Source organism: Nicotiana tabacum, chromosome 2 (assembly GCF_000715075.1).
Source record: "Nicotiana tabacum cultivar K326 chromosome 2, ASM71507v2, whole genome shotgun sequence".
NCBI classification, from domain to species: domain Eukaryota; kingdom Viridiplantae; phylum Streptophyta; class Magnoliopsida; order Solanales; family Solanaceae; genus Nicotiana; species Nicotiana tabacum.
In genome coordinates, this window is record NC_134081.1 from 14,537,580 (window position 1) to 14,559,787 (window position 22,208).

At 32.3% G+C, this 22,208-nt stretch overlaps 1 protein-coding gene and 1 non-coding gene across 2 annotated transcripts; one reads left to right on the plus strand and one right to left on the minus strand.

Moving 5' to 3' along the window:
* Nucleotides 1-14,303: 14,303 nt before the first annotated feature.
* TRNAK-UUU (transfer RNA lysine (anticodon UUU)) lies at nt 14,304-14,376 on the minus strand. Its single transcript has one exon. It is a non-coding gene; the product is annotated as a tRNA-Lys (tRNA).
* Nucleotides 14,377-15,880: 1,504 nt separating this feature from the next.
* On the plus strand, nt 15,881-17,455 carry LOC107797975 (putative membrane-associated kinase regulator 4). The gene has a single exon (XM_016620899.2). It carries the CDS (start codon nt 16,045-16,047, stop codon nt 17,203-17,205), a length of 1,161 nt encoding a protein of 386 aa, XP_016476385.1. The 5' UTR covers nt 15,881-16,044; the 3' UTR covers nt 17,206-17,455.
* The last annotated feature ends 4,753 nt before the right edge of the window (nt 17,456-22,208 follow it).

Consider the following 22,208-nt stretch of genomic DNA (forward strand, 5'->3'; position numbering starts at 1 on the left):
CTCTCGATTTAAGTTCAGAGCCAAAATTTCAGAGGCAAAATTTCGCTCCCTCAATATCGTTCCCGCATGCAACTCTTTGTGAGATTTTGTTCCTGCCCAGCCCACAACAATTCTCTGCGTATACTTTGTCCAACTTAATCTCTTCTCCTTTGTCATCTTCTCTGCAGCGAACCAGCGAACTGTATGTTTTCGATTTTGCTTTTATGCATTTTTCTTTTTGTATATCTCTAATCATGATCAATGTTGTGTTTGTCATCAAGTATGTGTGAAATGTCCAAAATAATGATTATAACTTGATTCGCTGAGGAATAAGGAGCGAATTTTTGTGAGAAAATTATTGAGAACCTTTTGGTATTGAAATGTGTTTGTGGTTCAATCAATATATTGATTATGTAAGGACATTTTAAAAAAATAATCCTAAGAATTTGTAAGCTAAGTGTGTTTAGGAATTTTAGTTAACTGTGCTTCTATTAAAGATGCATCTAATTAGGCGCTGGATTTTAGTTTTTTAGTTTAAATATTAAGGACATTTCAGAAAAATAGTCCTAAGAATTTGTAAGCTAATTTTAGTTAATTGTGCTTCTATTAAAAATGTATCTAATTAGGTTCTGGATTTTAATTTAGTTTAAATATTAAGGACATTTCAGAAAAATAGTCCTAAGAATTTGTAAGCTAATTTTAGTTTACTGTTCTTCTATTAAAGATGCATCTACTTAGGTCCTAGATTTTAGTTTTTTAGTTTAAATATTAAGGATATTTCAGAAAAATAGTCCTAATATTTACGTTCTATTTCCTTCTTTATAGTGTGCTAATGGAAGGAGATCGTGTTTTCGAGTTTGATGATTTGCGTAATTCGATGAGCTATTGGAAAGGAGATTTTCAGTATAAGGAAACAATAAAAAGTTTCTTGTCGAACACGCAATAGAAGAAGTTGAGGGATGGTCTTTTCGAAAACTTTTTCCGATTACAAGGTGTGAAGTTTTGTGATAAACTTATTCATTATGTGTTGCTTTCAGAAATTGTAAGCAATGACTCGAATTCAATGACATTCAAGGTTTTTTATCATGAAGTGAAGTTTACACGTGAAGCGTTCCAGATAATTATTGGGTTAAAATATTTTTCTTCAGTGGACTTCAAAATTTTGAGTGAAAGAGAGAATACGCTTTCGAAAGTCTACTTCCCTGGAAAGGATAGAATTGAGTTAGGCGATTTGTGGCATTTTATTACTAGTCACCCATATGGTACAACTGCATCATTTGTAGGTAGCCATGACGATGCGGTGAAGTTGGCAATAATTTATTTTATTGAATCTGTGTTGATGGGGAAGCGCACGAATCAGAATGTGTCTGAGCGGGCAATGAAAATCGTAGATGACGATGAACTCTGCTTTTCTTTCAATTGGGGCTCTCTTTGTTATGAAAAGTTACTAAAATCATTGAAGAGTTGCTTGAAGCCCAAACAAAATACTTCAGACAATGAGAATGAGAATGAAAAAGAGAAAGAGAAAGAGAAAGAGAAAGAGAAGGACAGTTATACTATACTTGGCTTCCCTTTCGCCTTCTGTGTTTGGATTATGGAAGTATTCCCAATTTTTCAGAAAAAATAATTTGTGAACTTCAGAGAATGTGGGTTCCCTCGGATGCTATGTTATTCAGATATGAAATCTCCACATTATGACACCTTATGTAAAAAGTACTTCCATAATGAAAAAGTAAGTTAATAGGATTACTGGCTATTTTTTTTGTTTATGTGTTTTAGTTCTGAATACTTACATTTTTTTTTCCTTATATAATAGTTGTATCTGTTGCTCGAGATGGTACCATTTCTTTCTTCTGAAGAAGATGCGGAGCCCGCTAGTGTACATGTGCCATTGTCTCAAGATCAAAGTTCAATGCCTTCAACACAATTTGATGAAATCTTGCTTAAGAAAATTGTTAACGTAGGTTTTCTATCTTTGAATACCATTAGTTTTTTATTTGCTTATTTTTGCTTAAGAGACTTTTTTGTTTTTATGGTTTTTGATTCAGAGATTATCGGAGAAGTTCAAAAAGGATATGGAGGCAGAATGTACTAGAATACATCAAAAAATAGCTTTATTAGAAAAAAGGATTCAAAATGACATCAAGGTAATATCCTTAATTTTTGTGCTTGTAACTCTAAGTTAAGGACACTATGCCCTTAATTTTTGAGCTTGTAACTCTAAGTTTAGGACTTCCTATCCTTAACTTTTGAACTTGTAACTCTAAGTTCAGGATTATATGGCCTTAACTTTTGAACTTGGAACTCGAAGTTCAGGACTACCTGTCCTTAATTTCTGTTCTTGTAACTCTAAGTTAAGGACTACTTGTCCTTAATTTTTGTGTTTGTAACTCTAAGTTAAGGGCCAAATGTCCTTAATTTGTGAGCTTGTAACTTGAAGTTTAGGACTACAAGTCCTTAACTTTTTAACTTATAACTCTAAGTTCAGGACTACATGTCCTTAACTTTTTAACTTGTAACTCTAAGTTCAGGACTATATGTCCTTATTTTTTGAACTTGGAACTCTAAGTTCAGGACTACCTGTCCTTAATTTCTGTGCTTGTAACTCTAAGTTAAGGACCAAGTGTCCGTAACTTATAAGCAGCTAACATTCTGATTCTTATTTTAAATACTATCTCACAGGCTTTAAAGAAAAACCTAGGATCAAAGATTGATACTTTATTTAAGCTTCTTGACAAACCTCATGAAAGGACTATAGAGAGAGAACCTAGTGTTCCAATTAGCAAAGATGCAGTTGATAATCAATGTGATGATATAGATGTGCATGTAGAAGATCATTATGAAAGCGATTATAGAGATGCGCATCTAGAAGATGAAACTAATATTGGCATCGAAATTGGGAAAGGTTAGATACAATTTTTGAATTTGTTGTCATTGAAATTTATATTCAATAGCATAATACATATAAACATTTTTGTGATTACAAATGTGTGTAGAATCTTTCGATGGAGTGGAATGTCAAGACCAAGAAAATCCAAAAGAGACAAGTGTAAAAGAAATAATTTATAAATCTGGAGTGCAATCTCAGGATTTAAAAAATCCATTGGGAACAAGTATAAGTGAGATTGTATGCAAATGTGTTGAAGGAATATATGATCTATCTACACCTCTCTCACTTAAAGAGAAATTTGGAAATCAAAATGATGCCAATCAAGGTTAGGTGGAATTTTCATGATATGTTGAATGTTAGTTTTAGTAAACTATTAGTAACAAGTATTAATTGTAAAGGTTACAGAATCTTTTGAAGCTACAAGGAAAGAAGATGGAGTGGACTATCAAGATAATGAAATTTCAAAAGAGAGAAGTGGAAGACAATCTCAAGACATAGAAAATACCCAAGGAACAAGCATAAGTGAGATTGTTTGCAGATATATAGAAGGAACATATGATATCTCTACACCTCTATCTCTTACAGACAATATTGGAAGCCAAAAAAATGCTAGTCAAGATAATGATTTAACTGGCATGATCTTGATAGTTGCAAAAGGTTAGACAGAGTTTTTTCATCTTATATATATTTGTTTTAATCAAAGATTAGTAACAAGTACTAATTGTGTTAGCTCTTGTAAATATTTTGCAGAATCTTGTGAAGTTGCAATCGAAGAACATGGAGAACAATTGCAAGATAAAGAAAATGCAATCAATATGTCAGCTCCATTGTTTGTTAAAAAAATACAAGAAGGCAGCGTGGCCAACATAGGTATTGATTGTGTCCTTAATATTGTATTCATAATTCAAATTGTCAGGACATTTCAAAAATTATGTCCTTAGTTTTTGTCTCTTCATTTGACAATTTGTCCTAGAATTGACGACTTGCAGCAAATTAATGTATATGTAGTGTTGCTTGTAGAGCAAAACAAAGATGAAGTCGTTAACCAATATACTAGGAAAAGGAAGAGATATAGTATTGGTTTTGATGATCCATCATTTGCTAGTCTTACTCTTACTCCTCCGACTACACAAATGAGCATTGATGAGGGTTTGTCTATGGAGGTTGAAGGAAATGTTGAAGAAGAGCTTGGTCGAGGGAAAGGGAATAAAAAGCTTAGTTGGTAATTGAAATCTCCTTTTGAACAGAAAAGAAAAAGAGGAACATCGATGGTGCACAATGAAAATACTCCCGAGTATACGGGCTGGATAAAATCAAAATATACTCGTACATGTATTTTCTATTATGCCAAAGATGATGAAAACTTATTGAAGAAATTCATTGGGTGGTTGGGCAAGGAGAAAAAGAAAGGTCGCAAAAAAGTGTAAGTCCCTAAATGTATTCATTATTTCTTAATTGCTTACATTTGTGTCTTGAACTTGTAATTTTAAATTCAGGACTAAGTGTATTGAGCTTCCAACTCTAACTTCATGACTAAATGTCCTAAATTTTTGAGCTTGTAACTCTAAGTTAAGGATTAAGTGTCCTTAACTTTTGAGATTGTAAGTCTAAGTTCAGGACTAAGTGTCCTTAACTTTTAAACTTCTAACTGTAAGTTAAGGACTACTTGTCCTTAATTTTTGAATTTGCAACTCTAACTTCAGGACCAAGTGTCCTTAATTTTTGAACTTCCACTCTAAGTTTAGGACCGATTGTCCTTAACTTATGAGCTTATTACTCTAAGTTCAAGACTCATTATCCTTTAATTTATGAGCTTATAAATCTAAGTTCAGGACCAAGTGCCCTTAACTTTTGAACTTGTAACTGTAAGTTAAGGACTACCTGTCCTTAATTTTTGAATTTGTAACTCTAACTTCAGGACCAAGTGTTCTAAACTTATGACCTTCTTACTGTAAGTTCAGGACCAAGTGTCTTTAATTAGTAATTGAGGACTAACTTATAAAATTTCTAACTTTGATATTTTTAAAATTTTCAGGAGACAAACTGATATATATGCTGAGGATAATGGTGTGAGAAAGAATCCATATAAATTGTACCATCAAAAAATCAGTAGCAAAATGTTCTTCCTTGAGCTTTCAAATAGTAGCTTTGTACTTGATGATAAAGTTTGATAATTCACAAGGCATTTGTTTTCTTTCTTCTTAATTTATTATTTTTTAATTATTTATGACTGATGGTTTTTTTTTTCTTTTTTTGCCTTTTTATGAAGCATATTGACATTGCCCTGTATTATTTGAGAAAGAAGGAATGCTACCACCCTTGCGCCTATCTGTTTCATTGCACAACTACATATATACTTTTTGATAACTATATGCTACTTATGTATAAGAATTTTAATAAAGATGCTTCTGATGAGTTTTGGTGTGGTGATAATCCATTGGTTCTCACACCATATGTGTGGGGTGACAATCGTAGATGTGGAATTGCTTGGACAGAGGTTGACAAAATCTTTTTTCCATGTCGGCTTCCTTCAGAAGATAGTAATGATGTGACATATTTTCTTTTGGGGATATTGGACTCGAATGAGAGAAAGATTGATGTGTACGATTCCATATATAGTGAGCCTTATGAGCAAGAAATAAAACACATTGAAATGTATGCACGCATGATCCCCCACTTGCTAAAGTTCTCACAGTTTGAGAAAAATCACAAGTCTTTTGGAAATGCATTCAACAAATTTGATATTCAGTGGCAAAGATCATCACACCAAACTGGATCGTACGTGTTGTCATTTGCTATATAATCTATATGTACTTTAGATTTATTTTATTAAAGATATTGTTTAATTGACTCCATATCTTACATTTTTCTTAGGACTGATTGTGGTGCATTCCTAATCAAGTATGTGGAATTGTTGATGATGGGAAAGGATGTGGAGAAATTCCTACTGAGGACATATCAAACTTCAGAAAAGAACTTGCAGCAAATCTTTGGGCACATGGAGAGTGGAAAAGAAATTTTGATTATGATACACCACCAGAAAATGTCGGCGACGACTATGATAGTGAAAATGAAATTTCTTGCCCAAAGGAACTGTAGTGTAGTTGTAAAGAAAGCAGTTGTAGTGGAATTGAAATAAAATTGCTGTAAAGAATCCATATGAATTCTGAAATATCCTATAAATTGTTCACAAGGCACTTTATTTTGTTTGTATAGCATAATATTTTGGTCACAGCTATGCCAAATTACAGTTTCAACAGTAATATGAAGACATCGTGTTATTAATTTCTTTCTTTCTGTTAACTATTGATTTGTCCATTTTTTTCACAGTTTTAAAGGGCCAATCTTTGATTAAATTGTCTTGAAGTTTTTAGAAAATTAAAGAAACACACATTGATTGTTGTAGAACTTCAGGATCTGTTAACTACATCCTGATTTGTTGAAGGATGAAAATAATATTCAGGACATATTTTTTTAAATGTCCTAAACTTCTGAAAATATAGACAATAAACTGAGATTTTCAGAAGTTAAGGACTATATATTTTTCAACAATTTTTCAACAAAGGCTCAATGCAAAGGTGAGCAAAAATGATAAAATCTTAAACAGCCTCTCGGGAAAAGTATCACTCATATAGAGCCCCTCGGGCAAACCTCACAGTCACTCGTGCTACTCGGGCATACCTCACAATCACTCTTGCCACTCGGGCATACCTCACCATCACTCTTGCCACTCGGGCATACCTCACAATCACTCATGCCTCACAGTCACTCAGCACTCGCACTCAGTAGGTACCTGTGCTCATTGGGGGGTGTACAGACTCCGGAGGGGCTCCTTCAGCCCAAGCGCTATATCAAGCCAAATCATGACATAAATCACTCAGGCCTTCGGCCTATATCAAACATGTTGCGGCGTGCAGACCGATCCCATAAATATCCTCACAAATCAGGCCCTTGGCCTCACTCAGTCATAAACCTCTCAAGCCACTCGGAAATAGTAAAAACAGGGAACTCAGCCCAAAACAACATTTATATGCATCAAACAGAGTAATAAAACTGAGTTATGTAGTAAACAGGTATGAGCATGACTGAGTATAGATTTTCAATCGAAAACAGTGAGAGGATAGTAAGAAAAGGCCCCTGAGGGTCCAAGTAGTACTGGCACAAGGCCCAAACATGACATTCAACCTAATTTACAGAAATTATTTCTAAAATACATAAGTATTATACAGTTTCAACAAAGTATGCAACTCTACAGTTGCTACGGGACGGACCAAGTCACAATCCCCAATGGTGCACGCCCACAAGTCCGTCACCTAGCATGTGTGTCACCTCAAAATAGTAAAAACGATACGAAATCCGGGGTTTCATACCCTCAGAACAAGATTTACAATCGTTAGTTATCTCAAACAGTGTAATTCTTTATTCCTCTATGCCCTTGCCACGAGAATTTATCTCTGAAAGCCTCGTATCTAGCCACAATTAATTCGATTCAGTCAATACCAATTATTGTAATTAATTTCATAAGGAAATACTAATTTTTCAATAAAATCCGAAATTAACTCAAAAATTTCTCGTGGGGCCCACGCCTCGGAACTCGATAAAAGTTACAAAGTATGAACGTTCATCCAACCATGAGTCCAACCGTATAAATTTTACCAAATTTCGATATCAACTCGACCCTCAATCTTTAATTAAAGTCTATGAAGATTTCTACCATTTTCAATCCAATCTTTACCCATTTGAATTTAATAATCTTTTCACAACCTTATTGGTATGTATACATAATACTCTTATATCCAAGAATCATACTATTATTCATCCATCTTTACTCCAAACCCGAAATTGAAGAATTAGAGAAAGAAATTCTTATCTCTTTGAAGCCCTAGCAAGATCCTTGTGAAATGTTCAAACCTTGAACAAAAATTGATGGATAAATGACTAAGTCTTCGCTTTCTCTCTCTAAAATGCTCTCACCTCTCTCTAAAATGTCAGATTTTGGCTCAAAAATGAGCTTCAAGGGCTATAAATCGAAGTTGGATCGGGTCAAAAATTAGAAAGAATGGAAGCTATGATGCAGTTATGCAATCGCATAACTGGTATGCGGTCGGCATATCGGCCGCATAATTTGGCCTCCAAAACTGGGCGTGACTGACCCGGTCTGCGGTCATTATGCGACCCGCATACTTGTTCTGCGGTCGCATAATGCACCGCAAAACAGGTCTGCGGTCGCATAGTACACCGCAGATTTTTCTCAAATCTTGCCCCTCTCCTGATCCATTTTGCGACCATTATGCGGTCCGCAGAGTGATTCTGCGACTGCATAGTGATCGCAGAAATGTCCCTTTTTCGGACAAAATTTTCCTTTACACATCGGTGCATTGTTCAACCCAAAAAGTCCGAGCCGCGGCGAGCAAGCTCCCCGCGAGAAATTTCTATAATCTTTGTACTAATTGATCTACCTCGGCACCACCAAACCTTAATTTCCTTAGTAAAATTTCTCCGGGGTCGTTACACATAAGTCAACATCCGGTTAACCTTTTTAACTTAAATTCTAAACCTTGGCACTAAGTGCTCCAAATCATTTCAAAACCTCACCGGACCCAAACCAATTACCCCGGCAAGCCAAATAACAACTGTAATTCATAATTTGAGCAGTAAATAGGGGAACGAAATTACAATAGTCAAAAAGACCGGCCGGGTTATTACACTTGGTTAATGAAATCTTCAAATCGAATTGCCTCAGATACTAGAACAAGCTTTGTTTGATGATCAAGATACTTATAGTCTGTAGTCCATCTACCATTAAAAGCAACTATAATACATATTATATCCATCATGCAAGTCAAGAAAATGGGAAATTCATGACATATTTATACAGCAATCGTGAAATTAAGGACACGATGTCCTAAACTTTATCAATACAAGTTGCAAAACACATGACACTATGTCCTTCATATTTAGAATAACAGTCATGAAGTGAAGGACATCATTTCCTAAACTTTATCAATACAAGTTGCAAATACAGGACACTATGTCCTTAATTTTTACACAGTAGTCATGAAGTTAAGGACATCATGTCCTAAACTTTATCAGTACAAGTTACAAATACAGGATACTATGTCCTTAATTTTTACATATTAATCATGAAGTTAAGAACATCATGTCCTAAACTTTATCAATACAAGTTGCAAATACAGGATACTATGTCCTTAATATTTACACAGTACTCATGAAGTTAAGGGCATCATGTCCTAAACTTTATCAATACAATTTGCAAATACAGGACACTATGTCGTTAATATTTAGAACAACAGTCATGAAGTTAAGGATATCGTGTCCTTAACTTTATCAATACAATTTGCAAATACAAGACACTATGTCCTTAATATTTAGAACAACAGTCTTGAAGTTAAGGACAACGTGTCCTTAACTTTATTAATACAAGTTGCAAAACACAGGACACTTTGTCCTTAATATTTTTTAGAACAACAGTCATGTTAAGGACACCAAATCCTTAACATTATGTCCTCAATATTTACAGAACAATCACAGAGTTAAGGACGCGATGTCCTTAACATTATCAATACAGAAAAGAAAAAAAATCAAATTCCTAGCATCTTATTCTTCAGTAACGAAATAAAAATTCACACAAACACACAAAAGCATATAGAGATATCTGAAACTTTAGAACTAACTGCAATTTTATTGAGAATTTTGGACGAGAAAGTTGAATTCTTTAGTTTGAAATCGGAAGAGAAGCTTCTTCAATTTGGGACGATCACAGCAATTCCCTGCACGTAAGTTTGCACGTAAGTTTGAGCTAATGCTGATCGTAAATAAGGAGCGTAGGTATCAGCGAAATCCTTATAGCAGAAGGGTATTTTCGTCCAGGCGGGTAAAAGTTTATTAAAGCAGTGGCTAAAGACTAAAGACATTTAAAACTATGGCTTAAAAGTAAATACATGTGTTATTACTGGCTATCTGTGCACATCGGCCTCATTTGTCATACTCTTACCATTCAACTAAAATTCGTGGGCTAGAATCATCTCTACTTAATAAAAAATATGTGATTCCCTTCTCTTATCTATTTTTTCTTTCTATCTCTCCAAACAAACCAGGTCCTAAATGTTTCAACTAGATTATACTACTGTCAATAAAGTAACTAAGTCTATCGAAAACAACCTCTCGATTTTTGTTATTGTTGTCAATAAAGAAACCTAACGGTTAAACTTGTGCTCGTTCAAATTCATGACCTCTTGGCTATTGTCTTGTCAAACAGTATTACCTACAATTATTTTAGTCTCACATATCAACCTACCACACACACAAAGTGAGAGCTCGAAACCAAAATGTGGTATTTTTTGACTCAAATGACCGAAATGCATGAAAAATAAAAGATGGTGACCAAAATATGTATAACGCCCTTTTAAAGGGCGCTATACCTTAACGACCGTTTGCCCGTAAAGGTATAGCGCCCTTTAAAAGGGCGTTATACGTGAACTTGAAAAGAGCGGGAAGGTATAGCGCCGTTTATTAAGGCGCTATACATATTTTGTGGGCCTGCCAATAATTCTTCAGAGCTTAACTGACACAACAATAATTCAAATTGGTATAACGCCCTTATTTAAGGCGCTATACGTAAAAAGTATTGTACCCCGGGACTGGTTTTTGCCCTATTTAAGGAGGTTAAGTATTTTCTAAAAATTCATTCATAAATATTCTCAAGTCTTCTGAAATACTTCTTCGTTAAATTATTTTGCATTTTGTCATAATATCTGAAGAGCGAAAAGTAAGGGTTTTATTATATTGGGGGAGGGGAGGGTTGAGGTAGTGGTGGCGAATAACTCAGTAACTTATAGTTTATCTCCACAGTATCATATTAAGTTGTCATTTATAATGGAGTACGATACATTGGTATCATTGTTATGTAAAAACAATGAGTGTGAGCAAACGTTCGATGAACCTTAAAGTAACCGGAAGATATCCGTATTCTGTCACTCCGCAAGGGGTTGCTTGTTATGCTGAGTTTAACATCCAGGACGATGAAACTCTAAGAGATTTTTTGAGGACTCCGGATGAATACCAGGAATTTCTTGTGATAAAAATATTAGAAATGTACGTCAAGGTTGAAGACGTTCGCAATAATGAGGTTGCGCAAAGCAGGGATATCCTTCAATCATCGGGTGGCTATTTTGGAGCAGTTTTAGCCGAACAGATTTCGGCTGAAAGAGTTTGGTCTGATCTAAACTTATCTCCACGGGCGAATGAGGAGCGAGAAAATAATTTCTCTCCTACTTTACATGATCCACAAGACAAGTGGTAAACTTCAATTTTTCTTTGTGTTACGATGTTTATTTTTGCTGTATTGAATTTGTATTAACACTCATATATTCCACAGGGGGTACCGGCCAAATATGAATTTTACAAGTTATGAACCAACATCCAGTTGAAATATGCGTAGTTCTGGTGTGTTGGATCATGGTGGTCCATCTGGGAGTCATCACCAACTGGATAATGTCCATCATGGGATGTCAACACATTACAATTTGTAAGTGAAGTGATATAGCTATATGTAAAGTATTTGTCAATTTGAGTAACTCATTATTTTGTTGGTTGTGCAGTGAAAACGAGCAACTTGAACGTCCTGTCCTGACTCAATTGCCCAAACAACTTGAGTAACTCATTATTATTTTATATGTTTGTTTGTAAATTAAATAATTAATTTTCATAATTAAACAAGATTTAATTATTAAATATTCACATATGAGTTCCAGGCTCGATATTTGAGACCTAGTAACACCAAGATATCCTGAATTCTTGTGTTCATGATGAGAAAATTATCTCGATTTATCACTCAACATGTCTGTTATTTTAAATGTTAGTTTATTATTTATATGTTAGTTTAATATTATATATGTTAGTTTTATTAATTTATATGTTAGTTTTATTATTTTATATGTTAGTTTTATTATTATATATTTTTGTTTATGACTCACTTATTTTTACTATAATAAAATTAAATAATTATTTTTCATAATTATACAAGATTTAATTATTAAATATTCACATATGGGTTCCGGGCTCGATATTTGAGGCCCAGTTGCACCAAGATATCCTGAATTCTTGTGTTCATGATGAGAAAATTATCTCGATTTATCACTCAATAGGTCTGTTATTTTAAATGTTAGTTTATTATTTATATGTTAGTTTAATATTGTATATGTTAGTTTTATTAATTTATATGTTAATTTTATTATTTTATATGTTAGTTTTATTATTATATATTTTTATTTATGACTCACTTATTTTTGACTATAATAAAATTAAATAATTAATTTTCATAATTATACAAGATTTAATTATTAAATATTCACATATGAGTTCCGGGCTCGATATTTGAGGCCCAGTAGCACCAAGGTATCCTGAAAATATTATTGTTTTCTCATACTTAGTCCAGGAAATATTTTTGTTTTCTCATGTTATTTTCTTACGATTGTTGACTAAAATTGGACAGAGTTTGTGTTTGAATTATCAGCTTTTTTGACGTATTTTTGGGTATAATAGATACTTAAATAATTAATTTCAATAACTACAAGGATACTATGCTAAAGGGCACTACATTAGGCCACAAGATACCACTAGAGGAAACTAAAGTAACAATTTATCTATTTTACTAGTCTTTAAGTAAATAAATAATCTAAATTGGATAAAAAAAATAATAAATAAATTTAATCACAAAATATTCACGAAAATACATATACCACAGTAAAAAGTAACTAATTAATATTTTTTTTAACAACTAATAATAATTTCTCTATTTTTACTAATTTTTTTAGCACACTAATATCATAGTCCGGATAAAAATAACAAATTAGTTAAATAGGTATAACGCCGTTTATTAAGGCGCTATACTATAACGCCTTAATAAACGACGCTATACTATAACGCCTTAATAAACGACGCTATACCTTTTCGCTCTTTTCAAGTTCACGTATAACGTCATTTTAAATAGCGCTGTATCTTAACGGGCAAACGTTTGTTAAAGTATAGCGCCCTTTAAAATGACGTTATACATATTTTGGTCATTATTTTATTTTTCCATGCATTTCGATCGTTTGAGTCAAAAAATACTACATTTTAGTTCCGGGCTCTCCAAACTGATAAGAGAGAGGAGCTGAAAGGGAATAAAAACAAAGACCTCGAGCATTGGAAGCTATACCATTTTTATATGTTTGAATTCAACATTTCCAAAAATTGGAAAGGCAAGACATTGTACCCTATAAGCTATGGTAGTTATGAGTAGGGTTAGTAGTGTCAAAAGTTGACATCTCAAAAACAGTTAAAAAAAAAAAAAGGTATTAAAAAGATTCCCCCATCACTGCTTTGACCTAGTCAATGAGACAATGAAAAATAGGAGCAGAAGAAAAGAAGAGATCCATAACAGAATTTGTTAATTTTTTTTTGGAGGTGCTAGAAACCAAGTGTTGAGGAATGGGCTGTTTCTTTTATATCCACTGCAATATAATTGTTTCTTTAATCAAAGTTTGCTGCATTGGGGTTGTGGGTTTTGCAGACACTGGCCATTATTATTCAATTGTTTGCTCTCTGATTATTAAAGCTATGTTTTTTTTTGGACACAAGTGCAAACCACAAATCCAATATAAGACCCTTTGTGCATGCAGCTCAGTCTATAACTTTTGGATAAATTGTCTCACTTTGAAATTGAGAAGAGAATAATAACTATTACTACCTCAATTCTAAGCAAGTTGAGTTAGTTATATGAATTCTCACTGTCTGAATCACTCAATTTAAGTTTATCTTATAGTTTATTTGGCCAAAAGTATTTTTTTTTTTTTTTCCAAAAGTAATTTTTTCCCAAAGTCAAAGTGTTTGGCCAAACTTTTGAGAAGCAAAAACAGTTTTTTCAAAAGCATTTTGAGAAAAAAATACACTTAAAAATACTTTTTAAAAGTTTGACCAAACATTAATTGCTACTCAAAAGTATTTTTTAAATTATTTAGTCAAACATAAATTGCTTCTCACCAAGCACTTTTGAGAAAAAATACTTTTCAAATAAGCTTATTTTAGAAGTTTGACCAAATATGCTATTTATCTAATTTATAAAAAATAGTTTTTCTACCACTAAAATTTGCCATATTTTCTATTAGTAATAAAGTTCCAACAAGATTAAAGAACTCCTTGGATATATTTGACCTAAAGTAAATGTTCTAGTTTGATTTAGCTAAAATTCTAGCTTGTGGAATTACAATTTACATTGTGCTAAATAACAATAAAACATATGATAATATCATCTCTTTTTTCTGTTTTCCGTTGCATTACCTTTTCATTTTCCTAATACATATTTTTCTCCTCATTCATAAATAAAGGCGAAATTGTAGAGCAAATTTGGCTGAAAATGAAAAAAAGTAGTGAACGCCGTCTGTGGGAATCGAACCCACGACCACATGGTTAAAAGCCATGCGCTCTACCAGCTGAGCTAAGACGGCTTGTTGTCAGTTAGTTATTCATTTAATTAATATACTAATGTATTACTAACCACGTGGATCATTTGAGTTAGACAAGTGTCAGTTACTGAAGTTCAGTATTTGCAAAATACTCACAATTAGACTAGTGTTTGCAAATATTAAAACGATTTAAAGGTTCACCAATTTCATGCATTGTGCATATTTTTTGCTTTTTATTTGACTTATATTTTATTTTTGCTTTTTGGTGTAAGTATTTTCCATCTATATATTCCTATCTACAGAGGCGGATGTAGTGTATTACCTACGGGTTCAACTGAACCCATAACTCTCGACGCAGAGTAAAAATTTGTAAGTAAAAATTCATTAAAATTGTAAAAATAATAGATTTGAACCCATAACTTTTAAAATATAATGAGTTCAATGCTAAAAATTTTAAAATTAAACCCATATAATTTAAATCTTGGATCCGCCTCTGCATGTCTAGCATTTTTAATTAGTCTATTTTTTATCCCTTTAAAGCCTCTTTAACATACATTTCAGATTTATGCATCAAATTTAGCTAGCGTTTGAACATAAAATTGGTTGAAACTTGAAAAGAATGAGTTTTTCTAGATGAAATAAAAAATAATTTTTGAAAGTTAAAATTGTGTTTAACATGCATATTACTTGAAAAGAATTTAAAGTTTTATGAGTAGAAAACTTCAAAAACTACTTTGGAGCTATTTTTGGAATTTGAAAATTTTGTTTTCAAAATCTGCCAAAAATGAGTTAAATTCTATTAAAAAAAACAGATATTTGAAAATAAATTTGAAAAAAACTCTCAAATTTTATGGCTGAACAGGAACTTAAGTAGTAGTGTATTTTTTTTTAACCTTTGGTCACTGATAGTGAAAAGCAAAATAAAAAATAAAAAAAATCAAGTAGTATTTGTCACTTGTGAATAAGTAGCAATTTGACCATAGAGTAGATCTAGTGAACCAACAGTCATAGTATGGAACATAGATAGAAAAATAACCAAATAAATAAAAGAAGTCAAATAAACTTTTTTCCCTTTTTCTTTGGGAAAGGGAGTGGGGCATTGTTTAACTTGGATTTATTATCAGATTAAGAGGCATTCAAAATATTTTTTTCCCCTCTAATTTCAATGAAAATAACAATTCAGATATTTTTGCTTAAGTTTTGGTGAGCAGAATTATTCCATACCTAAATTATAACAAATATTCCATAAAATAGTCGAGCTACACAAAAGTTGATCTGAACATTGTTAGAAAAAAAAAAAAATAGTCCGTTACACAAAATATCCTGTGTTCACGCAGGTTTCGGAAAGAACTGCACCCCAAGGGGGTGTGACGTAGGCATCCGACACTAATGCAAACATAAATTGCTAATTCCAAGACTCGAACTAGGTCACGCGGCGACAAATTAACAAAGTCTTATTCCATAGCTCGATCCAAACATTGCTGTTACTAGAAAAAAAAAGATAGAAAAGTTTCTGACATTTTCTACATTTTTTATAAGCTTTTATGTCTTGGCATCATCTCCACTTTAAAGAACCTCTGCTCTTCCCTCTAACATTTTGCTCAGCTCCCCATAAGCATCTTCACACACACACACACACACAGAGAAAACAGTGAGAGAGAAAGGAAAAATAAAAGTAGACTTAAGACTCCTGTCTTTTGCTCACATTAAATGGCCACAAATCCTCCTTCATCTTCATCATCTAAAATCAAGAATGCAGATGAAGAAGACTACATAGATATAGAAGTAAGTTCTTGTACAAGTTCTTCTCCACAAAGTAGAGAATTTGAGTTTCAAATGTCTTCTATTTCCATTGACAAAGAAATTACCACAACTTCACCGGCTGATGAACTTTTCTATAGAGGCAAACTCCTCCCTCTTCATCTCCCTCCAAGGTTAGAAATGGTCCAAAAACTTCTTCACACCTCAAAGTTAGAAACTTTTCAAGAAGAAGAAAGATTTAGCATTAATTCCAAGAATTTGATTAATGCGTACAATAAACCCTTCTGGTCCTACTCTTCCCCGGACCCCAAGAATAACGGGAGCTTAACGCACCGGATTATTAGTTCTACTGCACCTTGTACTAATACTAGTACCCCATTTGAGTCGTGCAATATTTCCCCCTCAGAATCTTGTAGAGTGAGTTGTGAACTTAATCCAGATGAGTATTTTTTTCAATGGTCAACTGAATTCAGTAATTTTATGAATGACCATCCAAAGAAAACTTGGTCCAAGAAACTTAAGTTAGTTAAACAATCATTAATTAGTCAAAAGATTAAGGCTTCAAAAGCATATCTTAATCTTAAGTCTTTGTTTAACAAGTCTGCTTGTTCAGATGAGACTGATCAACAAGTTTTTAGTACTAAAGATTGTGAAAATAAGTATATTAAAGTATCTAAGAAAACCCCATTTGGCCATATTGGAAAATGTACACAACCAACATTAGCTAGTGTGATAAGAAATATTGAGAAAGAAGGGGTTGAAGATAATGTGAATAGTCATAGGAAGTCATTTTCAGCAGTAATTAAAAGACATTCTCCGACTAAATGTTTGTCTTCCTCTTCATCTAATGGTTCTTCTTCTTCTTCATCATCTTTATCATCTTTTTCATTGAATTCTAATGGTTTTTATGAGTTGAATTTGCTTAAGAGAAGTAGTAGTGCAAATACTGAGATTGAGGGTTCAATTGAAGCTGCTATTGCTCATTGTAAGAAGTCTCAAGAGCTTTGTAATCCAAAGAGGAGATTGATTGAAGCAGGGATTAATTCAATGTCAATTTCAAAGATTGCAGCTACTGAGATTCAAGAAAGACCAGATCTTTGCAGATTTTGAATAAGTTTCCTTTTTCTTTTGCTTTTCTTCTTTTTCTTTTTTTTTGTTACTTTTAAAGGACACTATAAAATTCCTCAAATAGAAAAAAGAAAGTTTTGGAGAGGAATGAATTTGTAAAACTGGTTTCTTGCTTGAGTTTGCAGATTATATGTAATTAATTCATTGTTTTTAGTGTGTATAATTCATTGAGCCAATGTAATTTTTTCTTATTTTGGTCTTCCTAAATTATATTGAATTGTGTTGACTGCATCATTTAAAAGTTTAAACGGTTTAAATAAATATTTTTATTTATTTTATTAATTATATCTTTAATATGCCCCTCGCTAATAATTGATTTGTATAATCGTCTTAGTTAAGGACTTAAAGCTGTTAGAGAAAACACACTTTTCTTTACTTAATTATGTTTTCAACGGAGGTTCAACGGAGGAGAACCTTGGACAACGGTCAAGTTATCTCTGTGTGATCTATAGGTTACATGTTCGACGTGGAATCAACAACTAATGCTTACGTCAGGTAGGTTGCCTACATCATACTCCCTTGGAGTGTGAACCTTCTCCAGACCCTACTTGAACGCGAGATACTTTATGCACTGAATTGCCCTTTTCAATTATGTCTTCAACAAAGTTTAGATGGTTTAATTCAATTTTGTTGTTAGTTGTTCATATACATTCATGCTTTGTTCATACTAACAAAGAATGTGGCGGAGTGTTAAAGTAATTTTTTATCTTTAGCCAAATGACATCACGATTTAATCAAGCCCAAGATGCGTGGCGAGAAACCAAAAGAAAACCTTTTTACAAGAAGTGATAAACTTTCTAGTAGAAAAGGGTACTATAGAAACTACTCTTTTTAGTAGACAGTGGGCTTTTTACAAACATCTTTTTCCACAACTAGATTCTGCTCCACTTTTTCTCACGGTTTATTAATCATTCAAATGCTATGGACTCTGCCAATTTATATTGTACTATTGTACAATTTAAGTATAGAAGTGAGGAATCTCTCAACTTTTACTAAAGGTAAAGTGAAAGCTGTTATTTTTCCTTTTTACAATATAAAAGTTTGGTTCAGACTTCAGAGTATTAGCAAAAAGTATTCAAGTCCTTTACATAAAAATTTGTAAAAGACTGAGTGATAAAAGTAATTTAAAGAACTATGACCCCCACCCCAACGTGCAAAGGAAAAAAGTTAAGAGAGTGGTCTTCAACTTAAAAAAAAAGGAGCTCCACACGTAAGACATTTTGCATTCGTACAGAATTTGTGGAAGGACGACATCTCGAGCTGTGACGTAGACAACCTAATTTTGATGCAAGCATTAACGCTTATAATTCTCTCTTCCATTTCCTCTTTCGGTCTCTCTCTCTATATATATATATCAAAATAGGTCTCGAAAAAATAATAAAAGGGTTATGAAAATAATTTTCCAACTTTACTTCAAATAGTGTATTATGTTCATTTTCATGGGCTAATGTAAAATTTATCTTTTTGGTTACGCTGAGGAAATTGGCAACATGATGTACATTGATTCTTTTTCATTATTTAGAGTTAATTTTAGATCAGCTAGAAATTTATAAGCACTGTATTTCCTTAAAATACTTCACTCACATCTAAAGTTTACACTAAACAAATGAATGTATTACGTACGTCTTTACATAGATCGGTGTTATCACTTGTCATAATTATTATAATTATCACTTAACAATAATAAATTAATATGATTTACTGTAAATAATGTTTTGTGGAGGAAGTGTTTATCGAGATGATGCTACGATATATTGAATACAACATACTCCTTATTTTTCATTTTATATCACTCTTTACCTTTTAGTTTATTCCAAGAAAAATAACATATTTTTATATTTTAAAAATAATAATATTATAACATATTTTTGTTATGTATCAGAAGTCCTTTTTTTCTTCTTTAAAAATTAAATACCGTCTTATAAATAAAAAAAATAAAAACAAATGTAGTACGTCAACAAACATGCAGGGACCACTTGATAATGACAAAGATAATCCTAAAGATCTTCATTATTTCATGCTTAAGTCTCCACTGACTTGACTATCTGTGCCACTTAAAATTAAGGTTTATTGTCTAGCAAGGCTATTTGATAGGCACAAAATATCCTTGAAATATGCACATTTTAAGATGACCATCATTGCAAAACCTTTTTCACTTACTCTCTATTATTATATATACTCCCTCTGTATACAATAAGTAATTTTTTTGACCTTTTTTTTGGGGTCCAAAATAAGTGATTTTTTTAGATTTTAAAAATAAATTAATTATTTTTTTCCTACATTACTCTTGGTGTAAATAATGTTGGAGTACGTGTTAGGGGTATTTATGTAAAGAGATAGTAAAGATTAATATGGTCAATTTTATTGCTAATTAATGTTAAAAGGTGAATTTTTTAATCTATATGAAAATATCTAAAAAAATTACTTATTGTGGACAGGAGTGAGTATATGCCATAGACAATTACCTTTGGGCATCATCATTTCCTATGTGAGCATCCCCAACAAACACTAGCTTAAGCAAGTTCAATTCAAATTAGAATTATTAGAGAAAAAGGCAGTTCGATGCATTAAGTTCTTATTATGCACGGGTTCGAAGAAAAGCGATCATATTGTGTCTATTAATCGCATTCTTATCTTATGTTTTTGCAAGAAGTTATTTTTATGGTTTGAACTCATGATCAGTGGCGGATTTAGGCTCAAATTATGGGACATATGAACCCATGGTCTTTCCTTCAAACTACATGTTTTATATACATATTTATGAGAATTGATCTAATATTATCCGTTGACCCCTATGAGCTAAGAAGGTTTGATGGTACACTTGGTTAAATATTGAGTTATTTATCCAAAGGAAGAGGGATCAATTCCCGCTAAGTTATTCTTTTTTAGTAGTGCATCCATGTTATAAAAATCCTAAATTCGGCTCTGCTCGTGACCTCCTAATCAAATGACGATAACTCTTAACATTGCGCGAAGACACCCTTCTAACCTTTGATATTGACAAATCAATACTTTAGGAAATCTTGGATTCCTGGTGTTTTAGTAAGGGCCCGTTTGGAAATTAAAAAAATTCACTTTTTTTTTGAAAAAGTTTTTATTTTTTTTCGAAATCAATGGTTGGCCATAAATTTTTAATTTTCACTTGAAGATGAATTTCGAAATTTTTCGAAAATTTAAAAAACTCCAAAAACCTCTTTTTCAAAATTTTTGACTTCAGATCACTCGCAAAATTTAAAAAACAATCCAAAATTATATTTATGTCCAAACACAACTCTATTTTTCAAATACTATTTTTACTTGAAAAAAAAATTTCACTTTTTTCGGAACTTTACAATTCTTATGTCCAAACGTCCACTAAGTCTAGAAATAACAAGTATCATAGAGAAGCAAACAAAATGTCAATAAATACTTCCGGGAATAATAGTCATCAACGTCAACAATAACCGGGTCCTAATTCCAAACAAATTAGATTTATTTGAATCAGTCTAATTTTGTAAAGTTTTGTTTTTTCTAATAGTACTAAAAGTTCTTTAATTTATGTTTTCTAGTGGCATATAATTAAGTCTAAGATAGACTAAACGACTCTTAGCGAAATACTCTCTTCGGTTCACAATAAATAATTATTTACTTTTTTATTTTGATCCAAAATAAGTGTCCATTTACGTAATCAAGAAGGAATTAATTTTATTTTTTCAAAATTTACCCTTATTTACATATTTCAATGTGTCAAAGTAACAATTAATTAAGGTTAATTTAGTGAATACATCTTTTTTCTCTCCAGGAGTTCGTATTTTTTTAATGGGTATGTCATAGGTAAAACAATCACTTATTATAGACCGGAGTGAGTATGACCTAAACATTAATCTCAATTCGTTGGTATCACCCGTATATATCTTTTTCTTCCGTCGTGTCTTATTTTTAACGAAATCTGCATAAATTTTAAGAGATTGTAGGTTTTTTGGACAACTTCCTTCTAATAGTCATTTCAATTTTTTATGCATTCTCGGAGTTTTAGTAGATTTGAAAACAGCATCATCGCATTAACTCATGGCTATTATTCTTAAAATCTTATACTGTAAAGTATAAAACAATTATTGGGTGTGTGAACAAAGTCCCACATAGAAAATAGAAAAAAAAATGATCTACTTATAAGTAGTTGAATACTTTTAATGGTGTGAGGCTTTTTGGGTAAAACCGTGCAGGCTTGACCCAAAACAGACAATACCACACCATACTAAGAGTATTTTTAGACAGATTTAGCCCAACAACAATGTCTATGTACAATCATATTTTGTTGGTCATTAATTCTCAAAGAAGAAATAGTGAACATTAATTGAGAATCAGTTGGACCCTTTGTTCTGTGTTTTATTGTTAATGTTCATTCTCTTTCAAAAGTTTTGAACTCCTTTTAGTGCTGGAAGAACAGTTGAATTATGATCCTGGACAGTGACATTTCTTGCAGAAAAAAAAAAAGAAAAATATATGTGCATGTATCTAAACTAAAAAGGGATATCAGCAGCTTCAATAGGACCAGTTCAATAGTGTAGTATGTGGTGTAATGTCTAGATTTTGGGAGATAAAAAAGCAAGAATTGTTTTTTTGAGGATAATATATCTGCACTAACATTATCTAAAAGCCATATATTGAGTAATGTAATTTAATCTATTAGGGTCGTTTGTTAGGATGAATAAGCAAAAATAATTATGAGATAAAAATTTCAGTACCGCCTTATCTCTTGTTTGGTTACTAATCCTGGGATAAGTTATCCGAGGGTTAAAAATAGTAACGGGATAACTTATGCCATATGGTGGAATAGTAATCCCAAAATAAGTTATCCCATGATAAAACAGCAAAATTAATCCCAAGATTAAAAACAAAATACCAGAGTCAATACAAAATAATACCAGGATAATTAATCCCAACAAAATTAATCTCAGTATAACTAATCTTAGCATAACTAATCGCAGCATAACTTATCGTTAAAT